This window comes from Botryllus schlosseri, chromosome 7 (genome assembly GCF_051294905.1).
Source record: "Botryllus schlosseri isolate E-star chromosome 7, Bs_hap1, whole genome shotgun sequence".
Lineage (NCBI taxonomy): Eukaryota > Metazoa > Chordata > Ascidiacea > Stolidobranchia > Styelidae > Botryllus > Botryllus schlosseri.
In genome coordinates this window covers 3,307,918-3,335,406 of record NC_137242.1, presented here as the reverse complement: position 1 = coordinate 3,335,406, position 27,489 = coordinate 3,307,918, and the positions used below count along the sequence as shown (strand labels likewise).

At 40.5% G+C, this 27,489-nt stretch overlaps 1 protein-coding gene across 1 annotated transcript; it reads left to right on the top strand.

Moving 5' to 3' along the window:
• Positions 1-857: 857 nt before the first annotated feature.
• On the top strand, positions 858-27,489 carry LOC145443230 (vascular endothelial growth factor receptor 2-like). The gene is made up of 22 exons (XM_080321214.1): positions 858-2,573; positions 2,878-3,207; positions 4,863-5,005; positions 6,656-6,797; positions 7,779-7,927; positions 11,865-12,069; positions 12,305-12,414; positions 13,294-13,507; positions 13,757-13,903; positions 14,198-14,314; positions 14,448-14,557; positions 14,730-14,964; positions 18,043-18,156; positions 18,819-19,050; positions 20,075-20,200; positions 20,951-21,101; positions 23,783-23,976; positions 24,400-24,540; positions 25,239-25,344; positions 25,883-26,038; positions 26,383-26,464; positions 26,534-27,489. Exons 1-22 carry the CDS (start codon positions 2,504-2,506, stop codon positions 26,656-26,658), a joined length of 3,399 nt encoding a protein of 1,132 aa, XP_080177340.1. The 5' UTR covers positions 858-2,503; the 3' UTR covers positions 26,659-27,489.

The following is a 27,489-nucleotide window of genomic DNA, read 5'->3' as shown; positions in this document are numbered from 1 at the left end:
TGTGTTACTGAATGTATATGGTATTGTATAGGTCTCAACCCCGGATCTCATGGAAACGTACAGGTTTACAGGATTCAGTCCCTCCAAGGACTTTATAAAAAATTTACAACGACTTAGTTTGAAACTGGATGCACGGAGATACAGACAGGCAGACAGACGGGCATGTTTATTGAATAATAGTTACAGCATAAAAAATACAATATATGTTGCAGCGGTACGATTCGTTAGGTGTTTGGGCTCCCGCGAATCTTCTTGTCAACTGTATTGATCGAGTATACAAGTTATGTTACAGAGAAAAATTGAAAAGTGTTTGTTTTCCAAATGGGTTGAAGAGAAAGTAAAATAGCATTAGAGAGTAAAAATCATTAGAATGAATAAAAAGCAATCCGTGGGTTTCGTTGGTGAGATCTGTATGGGCCAAATTATTGAATGCGACTAAAGTCGATATCTGATATATAACTCAGTGGATAATGAAGAGGTTCGGTTGCATTAATAGAGGGATGCATTCAACCAGCGGCTCAAATGTCATGTATTTATTCTAAAATTTCAAAATTACAATTAACTGACTTCACCAGGGAGAGTGGTGCACAAGTGAACGCCACAAGCTCACAACCAACTATTTAAGCCACTATGATATAATTAGGCTACATTGTTTCGTGAAAAAACTCACTTTAGGGGTCTTTTGTTTAAAACGTTGTTTTAACATCTTTTAAACAAGTGTGTTGTAAAACAGGATTTGTTTTAAATGCGACACTAAAACGCATATCCATCTTATTTATTTTACAACCTACTTATTTTGATATAAAATTCACATGAAGTCCATATATCACTAGCAGAATAAAGTTATTTTATTGATAGTATCGGCTGCATTACATATATTTGTCGTCTAAGAAATCTATTATACCGAAACATATAGCATGGTAAGTTACTCACGCTTTCGATCTGTACTACTATAGTCTTGTGGCCTTGCGCAACAGTTATTGTTTTTATTGTCATCATGAGGTTTTACGGCTTTCCATATAACTTCGACACATGTATCTTTGCATGGACGCCTGGGTGGCTGTATCGGTTGAACCTTTTCATTCTGATGAACTGTTCTGATCACCGCAGTCAATAAGTCATGCAAACTTTATAGGACTGCTCAGGCGATACGGAAACCGAACGGATCCCTTATGCCCTGTTGCATCGCATTGTGATAGGTGCATAGAGCATAGTCCTATGTGTCTTGAGTGGATATGAATATCATGAACCGCTGAATGTTATGCTGTCACAACGTTTGCGAATTTTCATAATATAAACGTATAGTTACTGTTGCGGGATGGTGGGGATATAATATTAGGAAATGTTGACTGCATCAAGTTGTTCCGACTATTTTCAAACTTTTCGTTGTATCGCAGTCGTTTAATTTGAACTGACGTCAGACAACTCAACAAGTTGTGGTAGCTAAGTGTATGTAAGGCTATATATTACGGGTAAAATATATGGTCACAGCATAGTCTTAGAATTCATAATCATAGAATTTAAAAGAACGATACTCCGTCTTTCGGATCAAGGCAAGTCAACAAGATGCATTTAAATTGTATTTCTGATATACCCTTGGAGTAGCCTAATTATAGACCTATACAGTACACCAGATACAATGAGAGATTTAACAGAACTTGGTGCAATAATTGTCTTCATAGCTTGGTATCAGCATCTGGTTAGCAAGCCTTTTGAATCACTGTCTTGCGTTTCCCATGACAATCTGCTTGGTTATAAGCTCGCACATTTTATGTACATTTTAAATATTTGTCATGATCTTGCCGGTAGCATCTGCGTCCTGGATGTACTGTTTTTCTTTTATTAGGGCTTTTATGAGAGATATGTAAAAGCGAGTCACTCTGACAATGTTATACTGTGATGAAACTGAACCCAAGACAAGCAATAAATTCGTCACGCTTCCAGAAAAGCCGTAGCGATATTTATGGAACAAAGCTATAATCGGAAATCTCTGTACGAAACAATTAACCCTACCCATTCCCAAAGTAGCGTGCGCGGAAGATAGCACGTGTGTGCAGAGAATAGATCGTAATGTATGAAGGGCAGGCTGGTGGTATGTTTCCAAAAAGCAAGAGGAAAACTTCACATTGTTTCCGGCAAGCCCTCTTGTACTTGAGATATAGACTAACAGCGCCCAGAAGTCGGGTGATTGCTGTATCAGATAGAAGGCATGTTCAAAATCCCATTTGAAACAGTTGTTTCCGGTTCCTGTTCGCATAGGGACGACGCGCGTAGATATCGTACAGTGCAAGGTATAGTTGAGATATGGCACGCATCAAACCTTGACAAATGTAGATAGCATTTAGTGTAACTTGGATCTGGCTGGGCTTGCAACGTCATACGTATTTGCGGATAGCTGAAGCCTGTATTAACTCATCTTAATCTGATGTAGCCTAGGCGCAGGGAACTAGGATAAATTGTGATTCTATTTCAGATATCTGATCGCGTATGTTGGTATATAAGTATGTTCACTAACAGGTACAGAGTTTTCTACCTACTTTTTTCTTCGATTCTTTGCGCAATGATTTCGACAGGTGAGTCAATTTACTTTGATCTGATGGATAGAGGTTATATATTAATAGGCGTACAATGTAGGATGTAATGTGTTTATTGCGATCAAGGATAATTCAAAATTCCTAATTCAAAATTCCTAATTCATTGTCACGTACACGTCTTCTTTAGGTTTTGCCGTTATACTGGCTGAGCAGTGAGCAATCGTGTGATTATACTTGGGAGTTTGGGGATGCGATGCATCACAAATGCGCCTGCTTGTGTTAGATCGAAATTGCCTAATGCTTATAGCAGCCTAATCTCTGCTCCAACGCTTTTTATTAACAGGTTTCGCTGGCAATATCACTCATGAAGTCATTTCAACAACAGGCAAGACACTAAATTTCACCTGTAGCGGGTCTTCACCTACCTGGAGGTACCCGTTAAGTTTGATCAACAGTACCAGACTTCAAAAGCGATACCGAGCTGTCCAACTGGGCAAAGGCACACAATACGTTAGTACACTGACACTTGATTCAACGACTATTGACGATACCGGAGTCTATCAATGCCTAACAACCCGGATAAATCAAGACAGACGAGACGATGTAATGAATCGACTCGGAAAATTGTCACAAAACAAGAGAATCGCTAAGGAGTTTCATGTGTTTGTTTCCGGTGGGTATTTAAACTTCATAATTTGTACACTAGTGGAGTATACATAATTGAATATGTCATGCGAAAACGGTGATGACAATGACCCCCATATATGACAAATATCCGCGTTTAGCTGGTAATCGTTGTCGTTGTGACCACACAACAGACTCGATATATGTATGATTATGATGATGACTGTATCTACTCAACATCCACTGGCACGCCGCAAAAGGCTATTTATATCAAATCTCCTTTTACGATTCTTCGGATATGAATGATGAATTCCCACGTCATGGGGTTAACAATATTAACAATGGTAGTGACAGATCTTTTCTTTTAATAAACAACAATGACATATTAACAAATGTGAAAATATTGGCGTTTGGCTACTTTTCTGTTGGGGGCTAAGGTATCGTTGGTAACTTTATTACTAACAGTGTTGGGATGACTCGAGTCAGACTCGAGTCACCTTTTTCGTGTGACTTGACTTGACTCGAGTCACTTTGCTAAAATGACTTGACTTGACTTGACTCGGCGTATCAGAAATGAGGATTGACTCGTGACTCGGAGCTAAATTCACGAGTCAATTTCGAGTCATCAAGTAATCGGTGTCGATAAAAATCACCCAATCTTGCATATGTTCGGATTGTTCGCGAAACGCTGATGTAAGATGTAACCCGTGAGAGCGACCAATAATTCAATGAACGTGCGTTTTATTGAGCCTCCATTGTTCTATCACAAATAAATTGACCGCCAGCGAAGTGATTGAAGCCGACAGCTTACGCTGTCGTAAACTAGTATAGTATATTAATTTTTATAGCAGAATATCAATTTCTGTTCTATACGTTCTAGCTTTAACAAAAACTCTTGTTTTATTGAAATTGAATCGAATATAGTTTATGTAGTCGATCCGCAACCATTGGCGCAGGCTCGAATTGAATCATATCAATTTGTAAATGGGTAATGTATTGCATCTTATCAATTCGTTACTCTATTCTCTATTTTGGCTGGTAACTATAAACTAAGGCTATGCAATTACTTACGTAGTGAGCAGTTCTACGCATATGTGAGCGATACAGCGTCTACTTGCGTGTATATTTAACTCTATATTGGTTCATCGCTTCAAAATCAATGACCACTCAATCTGTATTTCAGACAGCTAGCAAAATGACGTAATCATTTTTCATAGTTCGAAAAGGCTACTTGACTTGCATTGTGACTTGACTCGTGACTTGACTTGACTTGACTCGACTTGACTCGAGTCACCTCCAAAAATCGACTGACTTGACTTGACTCGAGTCAAAATGTGCAATGACTCGAAATGACTCGTGACTCGAAGGTAGTGACTTGATCCCAACACTGATTACTAATGGACCGCTTCTGGATATTGTGAGCTTTTCCAAACTAGATTAGAATTTGAATTCTAAAAATAGAGGTAAATTACTTTAAATTCTCAATTAGAAAGAAATACAACGAAGTCAAGGTCAATTCATATCATACCATACCAGAGCTCATTCTCATAAGCACGAGAACGACAAATTTACCAAGCTAGGCTCGTTTCGAACTGCACAGATCTCCCGTAGTATTCCCGAGAAAACCCGAAATTCTATTACAATTAATATTAGGAGCATAGAAACATTTCACAAATTATATTACGATTACTTTCTATCTTACAGATAACGAAACTTTACTGACGACAACACGAAATTTCGTCGTAGTGGAGGAGGGCGCCGACCTCCAGCTTCCTTGTAAAGTCACTGTGAAGGACGCTACCATCGAACTTACGAAATCAGGCAGAACGGTGCTTAACTCAAGTCGAGTATGTTCAACTCAGAAACGTTCTGTGATATCACCAAATACGATCGATTGTTGATGTACAATGTGCATTTTTATTATCTACCATCTGCGGACGATTACCCCTGACGAGTGTTAGCCGAACATATCCCGGTTTATGAATATTTTATTCAATTGTATGGAAGTTCTGCCTCTCCTGGAATTTTGTGATTTCTTTATCACTCGGAATAACGGGCGCTGATAAGGTGTATTTTCCCTACCCAAATACGGCATATTACAGTTTCTTACAGAATAGCGGTTTAGTGAACGTGAATATCTTTCTGGAAATTGTTCCCATCCACATTTTTTTTATTGCGCCGCGCCCTACGTGCAATTTACTTTAATCTTCATCTTTGGCTTGATTGGTTACACTAGTTACAGGGTCATATCAGACCTGGGCAGAGGTGGTCGGTCACAAAGTAGCCTGCTTATACTTTAAAAGCACCCAAGTAGGTTTTTGTTTACTTCCACTACATATACTCATGTGGTTATGATGCTGGACTATTTCCACTCCTACACTTGAACACGAACAGTCTTACAGGCAAAATTTAGCGAGATAGCGTAGTGGTATATTTCACAGCTGCAACACCAATGGGTCGCGGGTTCGAGTCCGACTGAGGTCGACTCCAGTATTCCTACCTAATTGTTGAAGGTTTATCTAGGCTTCGTCTCGCCATATCATCTGCGTAAGCGGTGTCTTAGAAAGGCCTAGAAGTGGGCCGTGCTTCAAATCTGCAGCTGCGGAATGAAAATGAAGAAAATTGGCCAGGTGTAAATGACCGTAGTAGTCGACAAACACCATATGATTACCACAAGCAACAACAACAGCAATAGGCAATAGTACTTTCTTTTATCCCTTTAGGTTTTGAAGAGTGTATAATGCCCATGAGAACCGCGTGAAATAGCCATCGCAGTATAACGGGGGATATATTTTCGAAAATTGGATCTATATTAGTCATTTTGCAGTAGTCGCGAATCATCTACATCTTGCAATTTCGAACATACCCACCATCTATTAGCATGTCAAAAGTACGCGAATGGTCGACCGAGGATACTTTGTGAAACTAGTTATACTTCAGTACTTTTCAAACCTTTTCGACTTCCACGTGAATTAGTTTTGACACGTTTTCGACTTTTAATTGAGTAGCAACGCTGACTATACTATAACCACCTCTGGATCTGGGTATATATTCAATAAGAACTAGCTTTTTGTTCCCTTTCTGTCGAATCGGGAAACTCGGATTCTGTGCTTTAGCAGACAGCTCCGTCCACACCATGTACAATCTACAGTGGGTTAGTTATTATAGCCGGGGTGATAACGTAGTGGTGAGCGTCGGCGCCATCCGAGCAGGCGTATGAGGTTCGATTCCCGTCATCGGAGGTTATTCTGGGCTCCTGGTCCCCCGATCAGCCAATGGCCACCAACCTTCAAGTGGCCCGCGCATTGGTTGGAAAATCTCATGTGGCCCTTTGACCGTAATGGTTGGCCACCCCCGCTCAGTTTGACCAAAACAGGGGTTTGGAGTTGACTGTGAAACCAGCATAATATTTCCATCTTTTGTTTTTCTTTTTGTTTTCGATTGACCTTTCGCTAATGAGAATCATAACTCATCACTACACTTATTTTGATCATCAGGTTGAATATGAAATCTCTCGCGGCTACACAGTGCATAAAGTAACGAAGCGCGACGCGGGCCATTGGAAGTGCACGGCAGAATATGGCGGGATCACCACCAAGAAAATGATCTACGTATTAATTACAGAGGCTGCACCAAAAAGTAAGAATGGCAAGACACGCTGAGTTGATCAAGTAGAAATGATGGTAGAGATTTACGAGTGAGTAAAATGTAATGATTAGGGCAAGTTTTTGCAACTTTTGCAACTTTTTTTACAGCTTCTGGAAGCTTCGCAAATACTTATATTGTATGTAGTATGGTGTTTTAATCTGTTTGGAGGAGTTTTATGTTGCAACTTTTTGCAAATTTTGTGTCTATTTTTCATGGAACTTTTTTCTGCAACTTTTATCAAGTATTGCACAAAATATGCTATAAAACTATAATAAAGACTAAATTAATGAATTTCAAGTGACAATGCAGCCCACCATAGGCGCCGGACGCAGGTATTCTGGGTATGCCGTGTTTACCTAGCAATTTTTTCGTGTATGTGGCATACCCACTATTCCGTTAGTCATGAAACTCCCTGAACTAACTGGTAAATTGTGCGAACCCTATGTTAATAAAAATGTAACCATGATCGATTGAATAGCGAAGGAAGAAACGGAACAAGCAGACACCATGCAAATTTTAAACTGCTGGAACCTTTCGAGTATCTCATACCCTCATGATTTCAAAAAATTGTATAAATGCAACTTCTGCAACTTTCGTTGAAATTAAAAAAATAAATGCAACTTTATCAGGTTTTTAGTGCAACAAAAACTTGCCCTATAATGATTCCAAGTCTATTTTTGCCTCAAAAACTGAAAACTGTCAAGTCGAAGTAAAAGTATTCTAAAATCATATCTACTTGAAGTACTTCTGCTTTATCGGATTATGTATTGTTACTTGTAATTGTGTAGAAATTTACAGCATTACTTGTACTTCTACTTGATTGCCAACAATGACTGCTTCCACCACTTCTGCTAATCATGCGACGTAGCCGCTGATGAATACGCCATTCGCTCGTACACTCTTTAGTTTCGCATAATAGTTTCCAATCTGCGCAGGACCCCCTGTATCAGCTAAATCCTGTTTCTTTACAAGTAATTCGTATTGGGCGCACAAAACTGGACGTCAAACCCGGAAGTCGCGTCTTGGTGGGCGAAGACGTTATACTGCGATGTGAAGTTGAGATGCCGACGAATACAAGGTTCAAAATCGACTGGAATTCCACATCAGTGCATGGATTCAAGGTGAGCCAGTAGGGTTTGTAATATTTTTCTTTTGAGTTTTAATGGGAACCCGATTAAATTGTCGGCTTGGCTAAAATCGCTTCACATTATATCTGGCTTAATTCTGACCCGCCGAAGCGAAGTTGTAGGTGTCGAAAATTTTAGATTTGAAAAAAATGTAGTATTTAGAGTGGGGTATTCTATCATTTAGGCCAGGGTTGTAACCATGTCACAATATTCCGAGTCGCAAGTCAATCTTGCATTTCTTGTTTTGAGTCAATTTGAGTCATTATCAATTCGCCCCGATTCAAGTTCAAGTCGAGGAGCAAAGAGTCGAATCCGAGTCCAGTCATGACTCGGTGTCATTGAAGCCCTGATTTAGCGATCCCGAAAATTTGTAATTATTATGAGTGAACGAGAAGTAATTCTAATTTACATGTCTTGATCTTTATAATTGCCCGAAATCTATAGATATTACTCTATATTTGAAACTAATGTGACGCGTAGCCAGGGGGTTTCGGGGGTCGAAAGTCGAAACCCCCCTTTAGAAACGCGAAACCCCTTCCTTTAACGCGAAACCCCGACCTTTGCAAATGACTAGGGCTGGGCAAAATCGAGTACCTGAGTGATTCGATTCTGAATCACGTAAAATGCTTCGAGTCGAGTATTCGAGTATCACCCATTATGACGTCACAACAGAATGTACTATGTCAAAGTTCAAAGATGTACCTTTTATGCCACCGAGAAGAACATAATGCCTGTTACCCGTCACATTAATGATACTTCGGTATGTTTTCGACCATACCGACTTCATTGCACTTCTTGACAATGTTGTGGAACGATCATGACTTCGGAAATGTGTTATTTCCAGTAACGTGCGTAGCTTTGTACTATGTCTATCATGCTACGACACGGCCAATCAAGGTTTCAAGGCTTCCTCAGTGGGAAATATTATCAAAACTGTAATTCTCGCTGGTTCATTAACTTTCAGTTGCGAGGAGCGTGCAATTTCAGTACTCGAAAAAATCGTCTTTTACTACTCGACTCGAATCATTAAAATTAATACTCGATTCAGATTCGAGTACTCGAATCATTGTGCCCAGCCCTACAAATGACCGCTCTGACGCTAATACTCGGTTGCAATTCAATAAGTCGTATTATCAGTATTGCGCGCGGCAATTAACGAAAGACGTGTTGCCAATTAGCGAGATTGTCCGTGCGCGACCCGATCTCCCGCTGAGATGATTGCGAAATCAGGCCATTCATTCATTGTTGCGCGATCGGCAATCGTTGCTAGCCTGATTTTCAGCGTCTCCAACAAGCCTGATTCCGCTGGCTTGAATAATCGCATCTGCAATAGGCCCTGTGCGCACGATATCGTCGCTGGCCTACACAATCACTTCTGCATTGGCTTGGTGCGCACGATATCTTCGCTGGCCTACACAATCGCATCTGCAATAGGTCTAGTACCTAGCCTAACTACCGCGTCTTGGGCTGGGCCTACAATGCTTTGGCTCCTATTTCTCGATGGCTTGGATAAAATGCTATTAAGTATATGCTGATTAGCGATTGTGATTGAAGAGTGACATCTCGTCACTGAATGACATCGAATGTCCGCAATCATGTGCGACGCGTGCGTACATGTGTAATTGATTTCCACTAGTCTTGAGTTATAGTCCAGTAGGCTTGAGTTATAAATGAGGTAAGGTTTGAACCACCTCAAATCGGCGTCGTTATAGCACAGGGGTGGGCAAACTACGGCCCGCGGGCCGCATGCGGCCCTCCACAACGTTCTGTGCGGCCCGCGAGAGTATAAAAAAAATTAATGAAAATATTGATAAAATGCGTACTAAAAATCGAATTAAAGCTAGGATTTGATTAAATTTTTCTTAGTATATTTCACCATGATAATCCTAAGGCAATGGTTCTCAAACAGGGGGCGCACCTCCCTTGAGGGGGTGAAAGCATCTAAAGATGGGCGCGAAGCTAAGCTCAACTAAAAATACTTTTCGCGCTTCGCGCGACCTACATTCCCTTCATACTGGTTACTCTGCATTTTAGTCAGAATTTCATATTTCAAAATCTCTCATCCACAGTCGTAACCTTCCATGGCATATAACTATCCGTTAGGTTTGCTAGCATTGGTTGCGTTTTGTGAAATGACGGAAAGGGGGGCGTGAGCTCTTTTACCATCACAAGGACGTGGTGTGGCGTGTTTGAGAACCACTGTACTAAGGTGAATACTTCGTATATAATTTTTTATGTTTAATTTCTGGCGCGACATCCCGATCTCAAGGCTACCGCCGGTTGAAAGGCTTCAACTGCTAAACATCACAGAAATCCTAAACGAAATTTGCATAATTCGGGTCACTTTTGTGATTACAGATTGGCCAATCCACTTTTAATTATTTCAGCGTTGCGCTTATAAAACACGATTCGCGCGTGCCTTTGGTAGATTCGTTCTCTGTGTGCGCAGTATTAGGGTATTTATATTTTATCTACACATATTAGAAGCGTATTTGGAGCTAACATGCTTATGATGCTGTCAGTATTGTGTGTCCTGAAACTGATCGAAAAGTGGAATTAGCAAATCTATGAACGGATCGCTGCTCACATATTCAAATTTCATTCCTGTTCTGAGAATCGGGACAATCTACTTTCATCTCTATTTGAAGAGCTTCTTGGAGGTACAGAACTTCAATATACAATTAAATAGTATATTCATATTGAAATGAACCCGAATATTTTCGGCTGACACTCGTCAGGGGTAATCGTCAGCAACTAGTAGAGAATTGGAAAGAACATTGTATATCAACAATCGTATCACAAAATATGACGTCACCAGCATGAAATTTCGAATGAGAGAGCGTTCAATGTACTATTTTTAGGTGATACACGAACTCCTTTTGTTGACATCTTTTGTTGACATGTTCATCTCTATAGTTTTGACTGATTTGTTATTGAGGTCGCCCAGCCTATGAAATCTCGCCACTGTTTCTGACGCGTGTACGATATCATCAAAGCAATGTTTAGATTGTTTAAAATGAGCATATATCGTATCTCATTGTCCTCACTATATAATCAAATACCCATGTTGCGTTTTTGGTTTATAATCCCAATTTTATATAGTGCGGGCCGCGAATAGATTCAGATATTGAATGCGGCCCGCGAGCTCAAAAGTTTGCCTACCCCTGTTATAGCACATATTCCATAAAAACTCGTGCATTTTGACTTGCGCAAATTGTCGCCGAGGCTACATAAGACGTATTGGGCGTATTTAATTGTTGGATGCGTTGATAAGCGCGGGTATTTAATTGTTGGACGCGTTGATACGAGCGCGTATTCAAATGTTCGACGCGTGCGTATTTCATTGTTCACGACATATCAGGGAGTCGCTAATTAACAGCACTTCAGGACTTGTCGACAAGCTTATCATACGCCTATAATCTCCAACACGGGGATGTTGTATAATCGTTATTTACGCATCGCATGACTTAACCCTAATGAATTGATGCTACATTACTAAATTCGAAAAAAAATCGAAACCCCCTTTTTATTTCAACCCCCCTTATTTTTCGGCTGGCTACGCGCCTGAAAGCTAAATTTATTAGAACAAGTAACGGTTGTGATTAGCAATTTTACCAAATAAGCAATACAAATAGAAAGTTGCATATTTTTGTCCTTTGCGGCATGTACGTACGTCCACTCATGATATACATACACATTATCTGTGCATATGCATACCATAAGTGCATGATGCGCATATGCAGCTGGACAGGGAAGGTGCAGAAATAGCCTTGTCAGGCTTTCTAAGTCTTGCACCAACCCTCCATGCTATCCCAGTAATGCTGATCCAATCGGGAAGCCACGGATAGCAGTTTTACTAATCAGGTCTTTGGTCTGACCCGGCCCAGGATTAGGTACTGTTTTACATGTATGGAGTGAGCTTGTAATTTAGAGCATACTGAAGAGGCGCAGGAATGGTATCAGGAGGTACGGTACTGACGTCAAGGAAGCATTGATAAAACCTAGCAGCGGCTACTTGGTATCATGGTCCGAAATCAAGCTTAAAAGGGCTCAAATGTCAGACGCCGGATCATACGAATGTACTATATCATCCTCAGGAGACAGCAAACGCATGACCTCAAGATTGGACGTCGTAGGTGAGAGATGCTTTGCCTATTCCCGAACTAGATTTTGTTTCTATGCGCCGGTGATGTCATATGTGGCGCTACGATTGTTGGTATGCAATGTTCTTTGCGATTCTCTACTAGTTGCTGACGAGTGACGAGTGTCAGCCTGAAATAATCCGGGTTAATATACTATTCAATTGCATATTGACGCTCAGTATACCTATACAAGAAGCTTCGTCTAATATAAGCCTTTGGATTTTCTCAGAAAGACCATATATCGAACTCAAGAGCGTGCGGAATTTGGAAAGAATTGGAAACACAAGCGCTTTTCTCACTAAGGCGATAAAAGGACTCGATACAGACATCGAATTTGAGGTAAGGTTTGTGAATATCCGTGGGCATATATGAGCATGAGACTCTGCTGTATGTGTGGTTAAATTCAGGGTTCGGGTTAGATTCAGAGGGGTCGTTATTGGCGAAGTATTACATAACCATTATCTAGGTCTGGAATACTTACTTTTTAAAGTCACATGTTTTCAGGGTTGTAAAGACTCGTCTCGGAGTTTTTCATTGACATGCGGTACTTCATCCACATCTAGTGTATCAGCACGGATACTTGAAAAATTGGCTCTAAAACCCATTTTTTTTGTTTGGATAAACAATGTTAAGGCTCCTCTTCGCCATCTCATCCGCGTAAGCGGTGTCTTATAAAGCCTATAGAAGTGGGCGCTGTTACAAGTCGGCAGCCACGGATAAAAATGATGGAAATTGGTCTGGTATAAATGACCCTAAACATAGTCGACAAACACCACAAATACCGCAAGCACGAACAAACAAACATGTTAAGAGTATGGAAATGAGTATAATGTGAATCCTAGGCCTTTGATATCACCCAAGAGTTTCATAGAAGTGACTTGAACCCGTCTTGTGCTCAACGAACAGTGAACTCTATGACTTCGACCCGGACTCGAGTCTCAACAGTCAACACTATGACTCTGACTCCACCCGTTTCTCCCCGACTTGACTCGTTGGTCAATTGAAAATGACTCAACGTGACCCGAGTCAAAACCATAAAAGTAAAATTGACTTGTGACTCGGAACCTCGTGACTTGGCTGTAACCAGCATTTTGAAGTCTCGCATGATCAACTGTCGTTTTTCATTGCGTCACATGTTCAAACACGGGTGATCGTTCTGTGACATTGTGCTAAATGTTAGAAATTGTGGCGGAAAATGAGCGCTGTTAAAATATTCAGATATCTGCATTCCCTTCTCCCGTGTTCGAAATACTTCACAACGGCAAGCGACTTGGTAAGAACTGGATGCGCTATCACTGGTCAACGAAAGGCTGGATGTCGCGTCTGCATTTCGCGAGGGCAAGTTTCAGGGATTCTGGCAAATACTCACTCCGAGTAACCACGACTAGAAGACCGATGGTCAAGACGATTCGGTTTGAGGTCTTGGTCGAAGGTTGGTTGAAAGTTTTGAACATTGCGATCGAATTTTACAACGTTATGCTGTTTATCAAAATCAAAATTCGTGTATGTATGCCACAGAGGTGATCAGAATAGTCGTTTTTGGTTAGGGTTGCCATATTTTAAGGTCCGAAAGAGAGGACAATTTTCGGATTTTCGTTGCTTCAAAACACCGCGTTTCAAATGCAGAATGAGTCAAGAAGATTGTTCCAGATGAAAAGCGTGACTTATACCATTTTTTCAGATCCTTATCCGCCGATATTCGAAGAAGGCGATGTTCGGAAAGAACGAAGCAAGGTTGTTTTCATCGGGGAAGCGTTGAAACTTAACTGCTCCGTGAAAGGCCTTCCCACTCCAACGATACAATGGTTCAAAGATGGCGTTCCCGCAGGTAAAATCAAATACAATGAGGCTCATCAATATCATTAACAATCCAGGCTAACTCACGAAATGCGCGCGGTCTAATATGATAAACTACCCTTTGCGTTTAATCAAGACATGCGCCAATGCCGTTATTCGTAACAGTATATGTGGGCTGATTACTAAGCTAATAGCTGGCATGAAACGCAGACGCAGTCAGATATACTTTACAAGACCATTGCGACAGTTAATTGCATCTTTAAATGAAGCAGCTCCATACGCATTATGCCCCGAACAAAGTGAAAATAAGTCGAATGTTGTTCAGGTAATTCAAGCATACTTCTGGTACTGAAAACTTCAGCAAACGACACCGGGAACTATACTTGCTTGGCGACGAATCTAATGGGGAAGGAATCAAGAAGCGTATTCGTTTCTGCAAGAAGTGAGTTTTCAAGTATTTGGTATCGATTCCAATCGTGCCGTTTCGTTGGCGTGCCTCTCAGCTACCTTGCATTATAACATTTCTTTCTGCGTTGAAAACAAGACACGTGATCTCTTTACCCAATTCTGTTCAGGCCCGCAGCAAAAGTACAAGATGGGACTTTCAATATCGATTCCAATACTCGGATTAATAGTCCTGTCAACAATGTTCGCTCTCATCATGAAAAACAGAAGAATTCGGCAGGTTTGATACGCTTATTGTATATGAAGATCTTCTCGGAGGTACAGAACTACAATATACAATTGAATAATCTATTGATATTGAAATAAACCCGAATGTTTTCGGCCGACACTCGTCAGGAGTAATCGTCAGCAAGACTGTAATACCCCTGACCCTTCGCTTATGCACTGTACAGATAGAGCAACAAATGAAAATTCATATGGATTATCTGGCGCCTATACTGGAGGGTGAAGACGGAGATGCGGACGGCGAAGAGGCTTACGATCCTAAAATATGGGAGATACCGAGAGACCGTCTCAAGCTAGGAAAGACAATCGGAAGGGGAGCGTTTGGCCGGGTCGTACAAGCAACCGGTTATGACATAGATCAGATATCCGCTTGCAAGACTGTAGCTGTGAAAATGCTGAAAGGTATGATAACATTATATCAAGAGCTTCTTGGAGGTACAGAACCTATAGTACTGCGAGGATTTTCACTCTTAAAATAAGCACTTCACCATTGCGTTCGACGCATGAAAAAAAATGACGCTATCTAGGTTCTAGACCAGTGGTTCTCAACCGGGGGTCCGCGGACTCCTAGGGGTCCGCGAAGCAATTTCAGGGGGTCCGCGAGACCTCTAAACTTTTAAAATGGTTGATAACGTAATTTTTATTTTATTTAATAATTTGAGAAAGCATGAGGCAGTTTCGCACCACAACTGCTAAAACCTCGTGACTCATATCATCATAATAATCGTTTGACATGAACTATCGTAGTGTGGAAATTCATTTTCATTGCCAATTTTCCAATAACTTGCCGATACAAACATACTGCTGTTTAGAGACGTTTTGTTGAGGTTTGTTGACAAAATAAAAATATGGAGATAATAAGGTCAATCAGGGGAACTTCGTTATGTCTTCTCGATTTGAAGTTATCAGTCTCATCAAATTAGTGAACAGTCGTTTGAAATAAAAATTTCCGAAGTATTTCCCTAATTTGTCCCAATGCAGGGATTAAAACCTCACCGCGAAATCCATTTTATCCTGTGATAGACATAACCACTATTTGAACAGCTTCTTGGAGGTACAGAACTTCAATATACAATTGAATAGTATATTCATATTGAAATGAACCCGAATATTGTCGGCTGACAGTCGTCATAAATCGGACGATGATATAGCTGCTTTTGAAGCTCGACTATCAGATTTGGCGCATTCTTATTGCGGATGTCCTATCTACAAAGCTGTTTTTTGATGAACAAGGAGTGTTTCGTTGCTATCAAAGCATTACGCTCCAACCTTGAAATTTATCTCACCAGTTATATTGGTATGCAGCCTTGTCTTGTTAATGTTCAATTGTTCATGGTCGAAAACGTATGCTCGTAAATATATATGTAAACCCGAACAGAACAAGTCGTTTCGTGACAGTCTTTCTCGGGTTGGAAAACATGGTTCCATTATTTGGCGCATAAAATGTGTCTACACTATTACATTAGGATTTCACTTTGACGGTAGGAACTCTCTGCGGGCCGATAAAAATGCCGTTGCGGGGCGGATCCGGCCCGCGGTCCGTATGTTGCCCGTCCCTGCGATAAATGCTGGACGTTATATGCTCATAAAATATATGTTTTTTTCATCTTGGTGCCATAAATGTTGTGATCACACCAAAAGTATCGTCGGAAGCGTTATGCGTTTATACTGCCTCCATCTATATTTGCGGAAATGGTTTTCGGCCATCCTCATTCACATCAAAACGAGGACGCGGATTTTCAAGACACGACCATGTACTTCAAGAAATACAGCAGCAAAATTTGCTTTGAAATAACAAAGTTCTACCAATTTCTACATCAATAGTATGATGTTATTTTCAAGAAAAATCATGATTTTGTTGTTTATCACAAGCCTACAGTTCATATTTGCACAAGACAGATGAAGGTTGCACCATAATAGAGCTAAAATTGAACTAAAACTTGAGGGGGTCCGCGAGGATCCGTGACGGTCGAAAGGGGTCCGCGAAGCCAAAAAGGTTGAGAACCACTGTTCTAGACACTGCAATCAACCAAAAGCACGGATGGGGAATCACCTTTATACGGTCTAAGAATTTAATAAACCTTACTGTTCGTAGTGATACTCATTGTGCTGATGGCCTTCATTACATTCAGTATCTAAGGCTTATATTGTGGAATGAGTACCACAATACGCAACGCAACTACGCCTACAACTAAGTTACTAAGGCAGCGGTTCTCAAACTTTTTTGACACGCCCCCCTTTATGATTTTTTCTTTTGACCGCAGCTTCGCGCCCCTTTCAGATGCTGTTACGCTCCCCAGTTTGAGAACCACTGTACTAAGGTATCGAAGAAGAACAAATTAGGAGCGACACAGTAGGCTATATAGGAGAGAAGACAAGTAATCAAGTTGGTTCAGCTAAATGCACAGGACGAGACAATCGGACACAAGAATTCACCACACTCGTTTCAACGCTGCATCACCATTCCACACATCCCTCGATTCCATCAATCAGATACGACTAGGGCTGTACAAGCAATCAATTCCATAATATTGGATGGTTGCCACAAAAGCACCTGCTCGTTCGCACTAGAAGTCTCGGCAACAAAAATGAGAGATTTCGATGCATGTTCCCATACATATCAAAGCGCGATTGAACGAGTTGGTGACAGAAATAGGTTCCAAGGCACCCGTACGTCTGGTCGGGCGATCACTCAGTGGCTTCTAGCAATATTTTGATGTGTTGGCAAACGCGTTGTGATTCGATAAACCGTGAAATCTTCCCACGCTTTGCATTACTGATAAAAATCAAATACTTGCCAGGTACTGCATAATATAGCTGTGAAGGATCCATAGATTCCGATTTAGGGATTCGATACGAAGTCTTAAACTGCTTTATTTGTCCATTCTACAAATTGTACGCAATATATGGAGAACAGAAATTGAAGAATTATATTACTTTCTTCCTAAATACTGAAAAGGAAATCGTGACTAGAGTCGGACTCGAGTCATTACAACCATGGTATTGACTCGAAGTATACTCGCGTCATTTCGCATGACTCGACCAAGTTATATGACTCGAGAATCGGACGCCCGAGACAGGCATTTTAACTTCGAGGAATTGTAAAGTTCCATATTATTGGTATTTGGTTGTTCAGTAATGATACAGAAACTGTAAAGAATGATGAAAATAAGCATATTATTATTGTGAGGCATTCGATATCACCCGAGCTGAGTTGTAAAAAAGTGGGCTGAACAAGACTTGAACTCGAAATTGAACAGTGCACGCTATTACATGGACTCGAGCCTTCTCACCTCGACTTGAACTCGGACTTGACTCGATGATGAATTGAGATCGAGTCAAATCTAAGAAAGTAAGATTGACTTGTGACTCGGAACCTTGTGACGCAGTTACAACCCTGGTTTAAACATATATCTGTTTGGGCAAATATGGAGTTACTGACGTTATGATAACTGATTCGATCTGCATATTTGTCTTCAGCTGGATGCAGGAACAGCGAATTCCAGGCCTTGATGTCGGAACTGAAAATTTTGATTCACATGGGACCGCATCTCAACATCGTCAACCTCTACGGCGCTTGCACGACACCCGAAGGTACGTGAGTTGTTTTTACTGTATATGAAAGTGTGTTGTGTTATTGGTATTCCCAATATTTTCGGGAGTGGTCTATGAGCGAAAGAAAATATCTCCGTTAGAATTCCGTTTTGAAATTACCGCGAATAAATTGAATGATGAAATGAAACCGACTATATTCGTTCAACACTCGTCAGCGGTAATTGTCAGCAACTAGTAGAGAATTGAAGAGAACATTGTATATTAATGTTATTGCTAATATACAATATTTTTATCAAATCCATACTAGTTGCTGACAATTACCCCTGACGAGTGTCCGCCAAGAATATTCGGGTTTATATTTCAATATGAATATATTATTCAATTGCGTACTGAAGTTCTGTACGTCCAAGACTCTCTTACCTGTTTTACTGTAAAATATATTCCCTGATTTAGAATTATTTGATCGCAGAAATTTGAGGTGCATATTACGTCTGCTCGACATTTGAGTTTGTGCCACTTTGGCACGTGACTTTATAACCACAAAATTAACCCTTACATTAACCCTAACTCTAAATTTAAGACTTCCCAACCCTAACATTAACCCACATGCTCAAGTGTCGCATGTCCATTAGTTAAATGTACGCAGATCACGTATAACTTCTCGTTTTCTGCTTAACAGCAACGAATTCTCTTTTCTGCAGGACCATTGATGATGGTGGTGGAATATTGTCGCTTCGGGAACCTGTCCAACTATCTGAGACGTTACCGCGTCAATTACGTAAGTCGGACTAGAAGAACGCGAATAGTGAGCAAAGAATTTGATGACTTCAAGGAAAGGGGCCCAACGAGATCTACAGCCGATGAAGCTGACCCCATCGATGCCGCCTCTGTTTCTGGAGAGAGCGCGTTTGTGGATGGCTGTGAGGAAAATAGGTTCGTAGTACAACTATTTCAGAGTGGTACTATACTAGAATATAAACATAAACACACATAGCCATGGATAGGAATATTTACTTTGTTAGTTAATATAATGCTCCGAGTGTAGCAATTTCTGCAGTAAGATGCTCTTGGCATGGGTTGCGTTGCTCAAATGATTCTGTCATATCGAGCCTCATGTCTATACCTTGCTTAACTGTGTGTCCCATGTAATCCAATTCCATTTTTGTTATGTGTGTAATTGACAAAAAAATTCTCTCTTTCTCTCTTCCTGTAAATTCGTAAAATCATGGTATATCGTGCTTATAACTACGAAGTCTTTTGCACCACCAGCTAATTCACTTCAACAACTAACACAAGCTATTTCAGTGGTTCCCAACCTTTTTCGACTCATCGCCCCCTTTTCAAGCTCAACGCCGATCATCGCCCCCCAGATTTTGTGAACCGAAAAATCGGTATAAAATCTGTAATCATCGGCGGGTTGACTAAAAAAAAGGTCAACTTCTCGGCTCGATGTCGAATTTTACAGTTTTGCAACTAAATTTCCGTGGGTTGACTAAAAAAAAGGTCATATGTCCGACTTGACTCCTATATAGCCGTTTTAACGCGTCATCGCCCCCCCCCTATCGCCCCTTCGCTGTTTTCGCCCCCTTTGTCCATTTTCGCCCTCCTATGGCCCCTTCGTCATTTTCGCCCCCTTAGACCGCCAAATCGCCCCCTGGGGGCGATATCGCCCACGTTGGGAACCACTGAGCTATTTGATATATTTCGCAAAGAACAGTGAGACATTCAGAGTATTCACCCGGTCGACGCGAATTGCTTGATGCAACTATACAAAATGGATTATTCTACATTATGTTAAATATTTTTGTCAGTCAATCACTTATCCACGTTAAAGCTTCAGTATACTTAAGCTGACAGCATTGGCGACTTCTGTACACGACGCACCACCACTGCTGAATTATCACTGCTCAGTTATACTATTTCACCATTTTCACGTCGTGTATTGCATTCATATCAGGAGTCAGCCGAAATGGAATAACGTAGGCAAACGGAGAAGCGCCACATCGAGTCTTAGCAGCGCAACGCACAGCGTATCGAGGGACGAAGACGACGTTTGCAGGACAAGAGCGCGGCTTTCTTACAGGTATAATATAACGCTGTCTATTCCTAGCTCCACATCAGAACATACATACTTCAAACTAAACCACGATATCAGATTTTTGAGACAATGTCGATACAACGGATAACTAGCACCTTCGCCGATATATTCAAGTCGATATTACACAAATACGGCATCCATAGCTTAACTCGTATTTCCAAGAATTCAGAGCGTATGTTTTAACAGTATTGCAGTCATCGCTATGTTTGGGCATGAAGTAACTTAGAAAGGCCGCATCTGGAAACCCGTTAGCAGAGGTGGTCAGTACCCAAGCAGATTTTACCTATTTGCACTGATACTGAAGTGGATAGGCTTTTAGACTACTATTTCTACTTAAAAGTTTACAGTTTTTAAGCAGAACTAGGCCTAGAATACTTACCGTTCTACCTACATACTTATATCAATATTCTTAGGCTAGCAGTGGCAGATTATAGTTCTCTGAAGCCCTGCTACTATTCTATGCTCGATACCATGTTATTCTACCTCAAATGGTCGATACCGATATTTCTTTCAGAGTGTGGTATCGAATCGATTAATAATCCGTCTGGCTCTAATTGAAACGCTGTAGTTCCTGCATCTACTTCAGGATACATGCAGGCTGCTTCAAACACTTACTATAAAGCAGATCTAGTATCACAAGTCGTCCACTGGCATTTATCGCGAGAGCTATTGACAATACACAACGTATCTATGAAATCACGGAGGCTATATTTAACGCAACATCATTCTTTATAGCTGCAGCGTCACTAGTAAGGAAAGTGTCAAGAACACAAACCGAAAAGAATTTGAGGAAGACCAGGAAGCCAAGATTACCCTCACCGAATCGGATTTGTTATCGTACAGCTATCAAGTGGCTCGGGGATTGGAATTCCTGTCATCTAAAAAGGTACGAACACGACGACACGTATCCGTAGTGCAAATGCGAAACACACCTTTTACGAACTAGAGAGGTATAGAGAACTTCAATATGCAATTGAATAATATATTCGTACTGAAATAAACCTTGGCGAGTGCCAAGCGATAACATTCGAGTTTATTTCAATATGAAAATATTATTCAATTGTGTAACTCAGGGGTCACCTACACGCGGCCCGCCAGGTCATATTTGCGGCGGCGAACTGATACGCGATTTCGAAAGAACGATAAATAGAACATTTTGAAATGCTGAAATTGATTTCATTTCTCAAATTATTGTTGCTGTTACAAAATATAAGCTATTCGCTTGTGCCCAACATCATCATTCCTCACTAGCTGACACAGCGTCGGTGATGGCAGCATCATACGATCGAGGGAGAATCTGCTGATATGAATAGACATAGTGCCTTGGCGTGCAATTACCCGGACACTACCAAGACCGATACGCTTAGAAAATGTCTTTATTGCTTTCCCACAAGATCAAGCTTTACGGGGAGACAGTCTTTCAGCTAGTAACGTGTATCGCTAGCCCGATATCGATTCTTTAGTCATTGAAAAGCGTTGTCAGTCAGGTGTCCTGCGCAGCTCATAGTTCAAAATTAAATGAATTTAATAATCATTCAATATTCGTCAGATTCGTCATGATATTTCTTCCATTTGTGCTTCTTTAATAAAATATTAGTTTTTTTGCGGTTACTATGCCCATCGTCCATGTTAGATAGCACGACGTAAAGTTTTGAAAACGTGGTTGCTCAACTGTGTGGGCTATTTGTCTCGATATCGCATTCCTCCGACCTCTACGAAATTTGAAAAGTGGCCCGCCAACCGTTTGGAGTGGGCGACACCTGGTATAACTATATTGTGTATTTCCCACCACGCATAGCATACTCGCACAGGAACAAATGTTGTCGAAAATTTAAACTTTTCTGAGTTAGATTCAAATTACAATTGTTCCAACACATTTTTTTTCCAAATTTGCTGAAATTAAAAATAAATGAATTCGCAAAATCTCGGAAATTGAATTAAATCCCAAATTAGCGTTTTCATCCTCATGAGCACGAGAATGGCAAATGTCTGTGCAACAAGCTTAGCACGTTTCACACTGTACACTGTACAGTGTACACTGTACAGTGTACAGTTAGAACATAGAAAATTTAACAAATTAGATTAGGGCTAAATTACCGGTATTTCGCTTATCTAGTTGTCTAAGTCTGGTTATGAGGTGTGATTAAGAATTGTTGGCGTGAATACAGAAAATTAGATGCATTTACATTGCCTCATTTACCCAAGCGAGCCTGCAGTGTGTAATATAACGCATAGACTGCATCATTTCCCAGGCGTATCATTTTCAGACTGCCTAGGCGCCAGGTCGTTCTCCTACAACTAATTGATGGCCTATTGGAGGCAACCGCAGCGTCATACGTTGATATCGTTCGGTGTCTTGCGGAATTTTATGACGAATCGCGATTGTCGGCCCCGTATGACTTCACGCACACAAAGACTTGGCCTAATCGCATTTGTATCGACAATTACGCGCTGAAGTCAATTGTGTGGAGAAATGCAGCGCTGTGGTAGCCTACTCATACGCTACTGGGTATATTGCGCACATGTTCCGACAATTATATGAGTTTCTGATTCATATTGCCGTGGCGAAGAATCGTGAATTCGTATACCGTTTCGAAGAAGGAATTTGCGTATCATAATAATGCATGCTACAAGGAAATGGTTACAAATTGTTTGAGTTTGGGGCGATTCAAGGGCATGAGCCTACCGTAAACGATCATTCCATTCATCCCATAATAATCTGTAATTAGTAGGGCGTGTTTTTACCTAAAACGGACGTTTTTGTTCTAAAAAAAAACAAAATTTTGATATTTTTTGACCTTAAAAAACTGAATTTTGACAAAATTTTGCCCTCGTGTATGTAAATTAGGTGTTTTCGCACATCAAGTTAGAATTGTAGAACTTTTCTTCATTTCTGGTTGAAAGTGTCTGTCCTTACGAAGTAGTTTGGCCTGAAAAAACTTTTTTGACTTTAAAACTGGCAATTTTTTTACGTCAAAAGGCTTTATTTTAACGAAATCAAGACCTATGAAGCATTCTAGAAGTTACATCACGTATTATGATAGAAATAATTAAAATTTGTTGTAGTACAACGAAAGATACTTCCCTACATTCTCGGGTAGAACGTGGCCGTCCTTACGAAGTAGCTTGCCAAGAATGGATAAAGTTCAATAGCAGCAGTTGTTGGCTGACAACACTGAAGTTTTGCGTACACTGCTGGTGACAAACCGTGTTGCTTCATTCTAACAATGTTGTCTACATCACAATTTTTCGTCATGCGCCTCTTGATATAAGAACAAATACCCTTTCTTCAGCTTCAGACCGTTTATGATTCACACTGGGCCGTCTACAAGGGTAGGCCTATATAAAGTAGGCTACAAGATGTCAAATGTCAAATGATAAGTCCACTGCAGCGCAAACATCTACTATACCAACGAAATGCGAGTTGCAAGTTTTTTTGACTTTGTAAACAATTTTGACTATTTTCTGACCTAAAGCTCCAATTGTGACAAAATTTTGACTTTTTTGACATGTCAAAAAAATCGTTCGAGTGATAAGTGACACAACGCATGTCGTGTTTGATTTCAGTGTATTCATCGAGACGTGGCTGCCAGAAATATTTTGATCGCGGATAATCAAGTCGTGAAGATTTGCGATTTCGGCTTAGCGAGGGACGTGTGCAGAGACCCAGATTACGTCAGAAACGGAGAGGCGAGATTACCGTTGAAGTGGATGGCGCTGGAGTCTATTTTCGACAAAGTCTACAGCACAAAGAGCGACGTGTAAGTTGGTGCCGTTGTTTATTAAAAATTGATTTGGCGTGTAAGTGAATTTACTTCAAGCGAAGGCACGCATGGAAATTTGGCAAATCCTTGGTTATGTTTCAGAAATAATTCTAATTGTATAATTAGACTGATCAGCTCGAAATGTCTGAAATCTAATTCTAATTTAATTTCTGAATTTCCTGAAATGCTACTGGAGAACTGTAGTGCAAAACGAGCCAAGCTTGGTGCACAGACATTTGTCATTGTCATGCCTATGACAATGAAGTCTGATTTGATATGAACGGAACTTTATTTTTGTTGTATTTCGCTCTTATTAGAAATTTTATTCATTTTTAAAGTTTTTGCGAATTCATTGATTATAATTATAATAAAAATTTGAAGAAAAAAATGTTTAGCTACATTTCTAATTCATGTATACAGGTGGTCGTACGGCGTGCTGCTCTGGGAAATCTTCTCGCTTGGGGCTTCCCCGTATCCGGGGAGCGTCATCAATGAAGAATTTTTCAACGAGCTCAAGCGCGGAGTAAGAATGCAAAAACCGGCCAACTCTCCGGACAGAGTGTGAGTGACATTTTATCACTGTTGGCGTAACGGTCAAAACCGAACCCGGTTTGATAACAGAGGATATATGGAAAATAATCATTAATCTATGTTTGCATATAATATGTAGTATCAGTATCAGCATATCTATGTTATGTACGATACATCATTGTCTAGAGATTCAGTCGACCTGGACTGCTTACTTTACGTAGTTACTCAGTTAGACTACTTTCATTTCTGCTCCACTTTTAGGTGAAATAGCTTCCTTTTAACACTTTGTATCTTGAAAAGCAGAAATTAGCTTTGCAATAAGTTTACGTCAGCCTCATGAGTGAAATCGTCATAAAAAGCGTCAAATATAACCTGTGTCACAGCAGCTGTATATACTTTCGAATGTTCCAACTGTAGTGTCATTACTCATTAGCCATTTTGTGTTAGTTGCGAAAAGGTATCTTAAATTTCGTATGTAGGCCACCTACGATTAACTGCTGATAGTACGTTACTCCTAGACCAAGTCATACTTCTTGAAATAGGCTCACTTGAGTAAGTTCAAGACTGTCATTTTCTATTACCTCTTGAAAGAGTTTTATAGTCACTTGGAAATCGTAGAAATTTAAGGAGATTTACACTTCTACTCAGTTAGGGATTTTAATTGTACTTTAACCGCATATTCATAGAAATCAATACAACGAATTTCTCAATTTACCTCTCTCTTTTAGCTACGATTCGATGCTGGCCTGTTGGTCCGAAAATCCAGACGAGAGGCCTTCCTTCACGAAGTTAGCTGAAGAATTCAGCGATCTTCTACAAGGAGAATGCGGCAGCGTAAGTATTGAGTAGGGTTACCATATTTTAAGATCCAAAAACGGAAGACACTTTTTTAAAAATTCCGAAAGCTCTAGTAGCGGAAAAGAAAACTGGTGATTGTGAAATTTTTCGGCCAATTGTACTGTGTTGTCTAAAAAAAGGTCATCAGTCCGACTCGACTCCCGAATTACCCACTTTTACCCCATTTCAGCGGTGTTGACTATGAAAAAATAAGCCCATGTTTCCCATCTCTACTCCCAAAATACCCGCCGTGCCGCATTTTTCGTTGATTATCTTGTCAAATATGGCGTTCGCTGCGTTGAAGTCCAGTTTTCGATTGCCTTTTTAACACTTCCAGAACAAGAGGACAAATTCTCAAAAACGAGGACATCTGAGCGTCCTCCGAGCACACCTTCAATTTAATGAAAGAGAGGCCAAATTCTATTAAAAGAGGTCATATAGTAACCCAGAGCCATTACACTCGTTTGGGGCTAGCTTTTGGCAGAATTTACGATCTGGTAATTTGAGGTTCACTTGTAACCCAACTTTTGTTCAGGACTACATGGACATGCTGCGAATCTTCCAACAAAAGACGGAAGCTTTGATGGATCGTAAGATAGCACCTGGGAAAAAACCGGAGGAAACGTTTCCTGACGCTTCTGCCGAGACGCCGACAGTTTTGGCGACGCAAGTTGAGGTGCCGGAATCAGAGGTAATGCTTATCATGGGCTGCGAACCTTAAGAAAAGCCAAATTAAGAATTTTGAGTGTCGCGAATGTATGGCAGTTACTGATATACAGAGGTGTTCGAAGTAGTCAGCTACACATGGGTTATTTCGCCCATAAAAGCTATGCAAACTCAGTATCAAAAATAACCACTGGAGCACTCAAAATAGACAAGAGTACTTCGTTACTAACCTCCTCTATTGATATATTCTTACGTAATCAACATAAACTTACAAGAAGTAAGGCCATGGTATATGACCGGCAAATTCCCTAGCCTAATGTCTCCCTTCGTTTGCAGCATAAGTTATTCGAATTTTCTCTTTTTATTCAGGGCGCTGGAGCTTCTTCAGAAACCGCACTTTTGATTGTCGAGAGCGACGAGAACCTACACAGCATACCTTGCGTTATGTCAGGTAAGAAATCAACACAAAAACTCGAATGGCTTAAAACACCAGATACTGACCGGTACCCTACTTTTACAGGCGGCGACTTTGAGATAAACGAGTTGGATTACGACTCCTCGTCACAGCGCCCGTCGATAGACGTTGGAATGAACGGTTCCGCAAACGAAACACCGCCTTCTTATAACGCTCTGATGACTGCATGAAGAGTAAAGGGCGTTGCAGTAGGCTAATGTAATGAAGGGGAAGCTCGAGCCCCTTATTCGCAAGCATGAGCGTCGCGTCAAAACTGAATAAACGCCGATTGAGACCAGCGCTGCTACGTGGCAGTATCAAAAGCCTACTGTACTCAAGGTCTAACCGCACATGATTAAATCTGAGAGACTATGCCACGCTCATATCACTATAATGCCGTACAATGAACTCTAAACTGGCACCTGTCTGCCATCGCGCGATCATTATCGTCCTGTGGTATATGACGTAACAGAGAGTCATGGCGTTTGAGCTAGGAAAAGAGGAAGATACTCAAAGACACTGTCGAAATTACAGCAATTCTTACGGTTTATATCGAAAATTGAAACATTTATCTATCCACGAAGTCATGGGAATTATTGTCTAGTATGAATATTTGAAGCTATCAATGATTAGGCGTACATATCGTGGTGGATTGAAACGTGTACCTACCAGAGGCAATGTTGCTATTTTCACGATGTCAACATGCGGAATTTAGTTTAGTATAAAGATTTCAATTTCTATGTATACAGCAATGATTAAGCGTCTTTCACATTCTGGATTGACATGTGGATCTATTCGAAACAACGTCCAAATTTTCAAGATGCCAACATGCGGGTTTTTGCCTACTATGAAAACTTCAGCTTCTATCGATACAGTTATGATTGGGCGTCCATATCATTCTGGTTACGCAGTTTTATTTATTTCTATTCTGTCGTTACAACTCATTTCTTTGCTATTCTTTTCCACTCTTCGTTTGGTGAGATATTCGTTGAATTATATTATATGTTGTACAGAGTACAGGC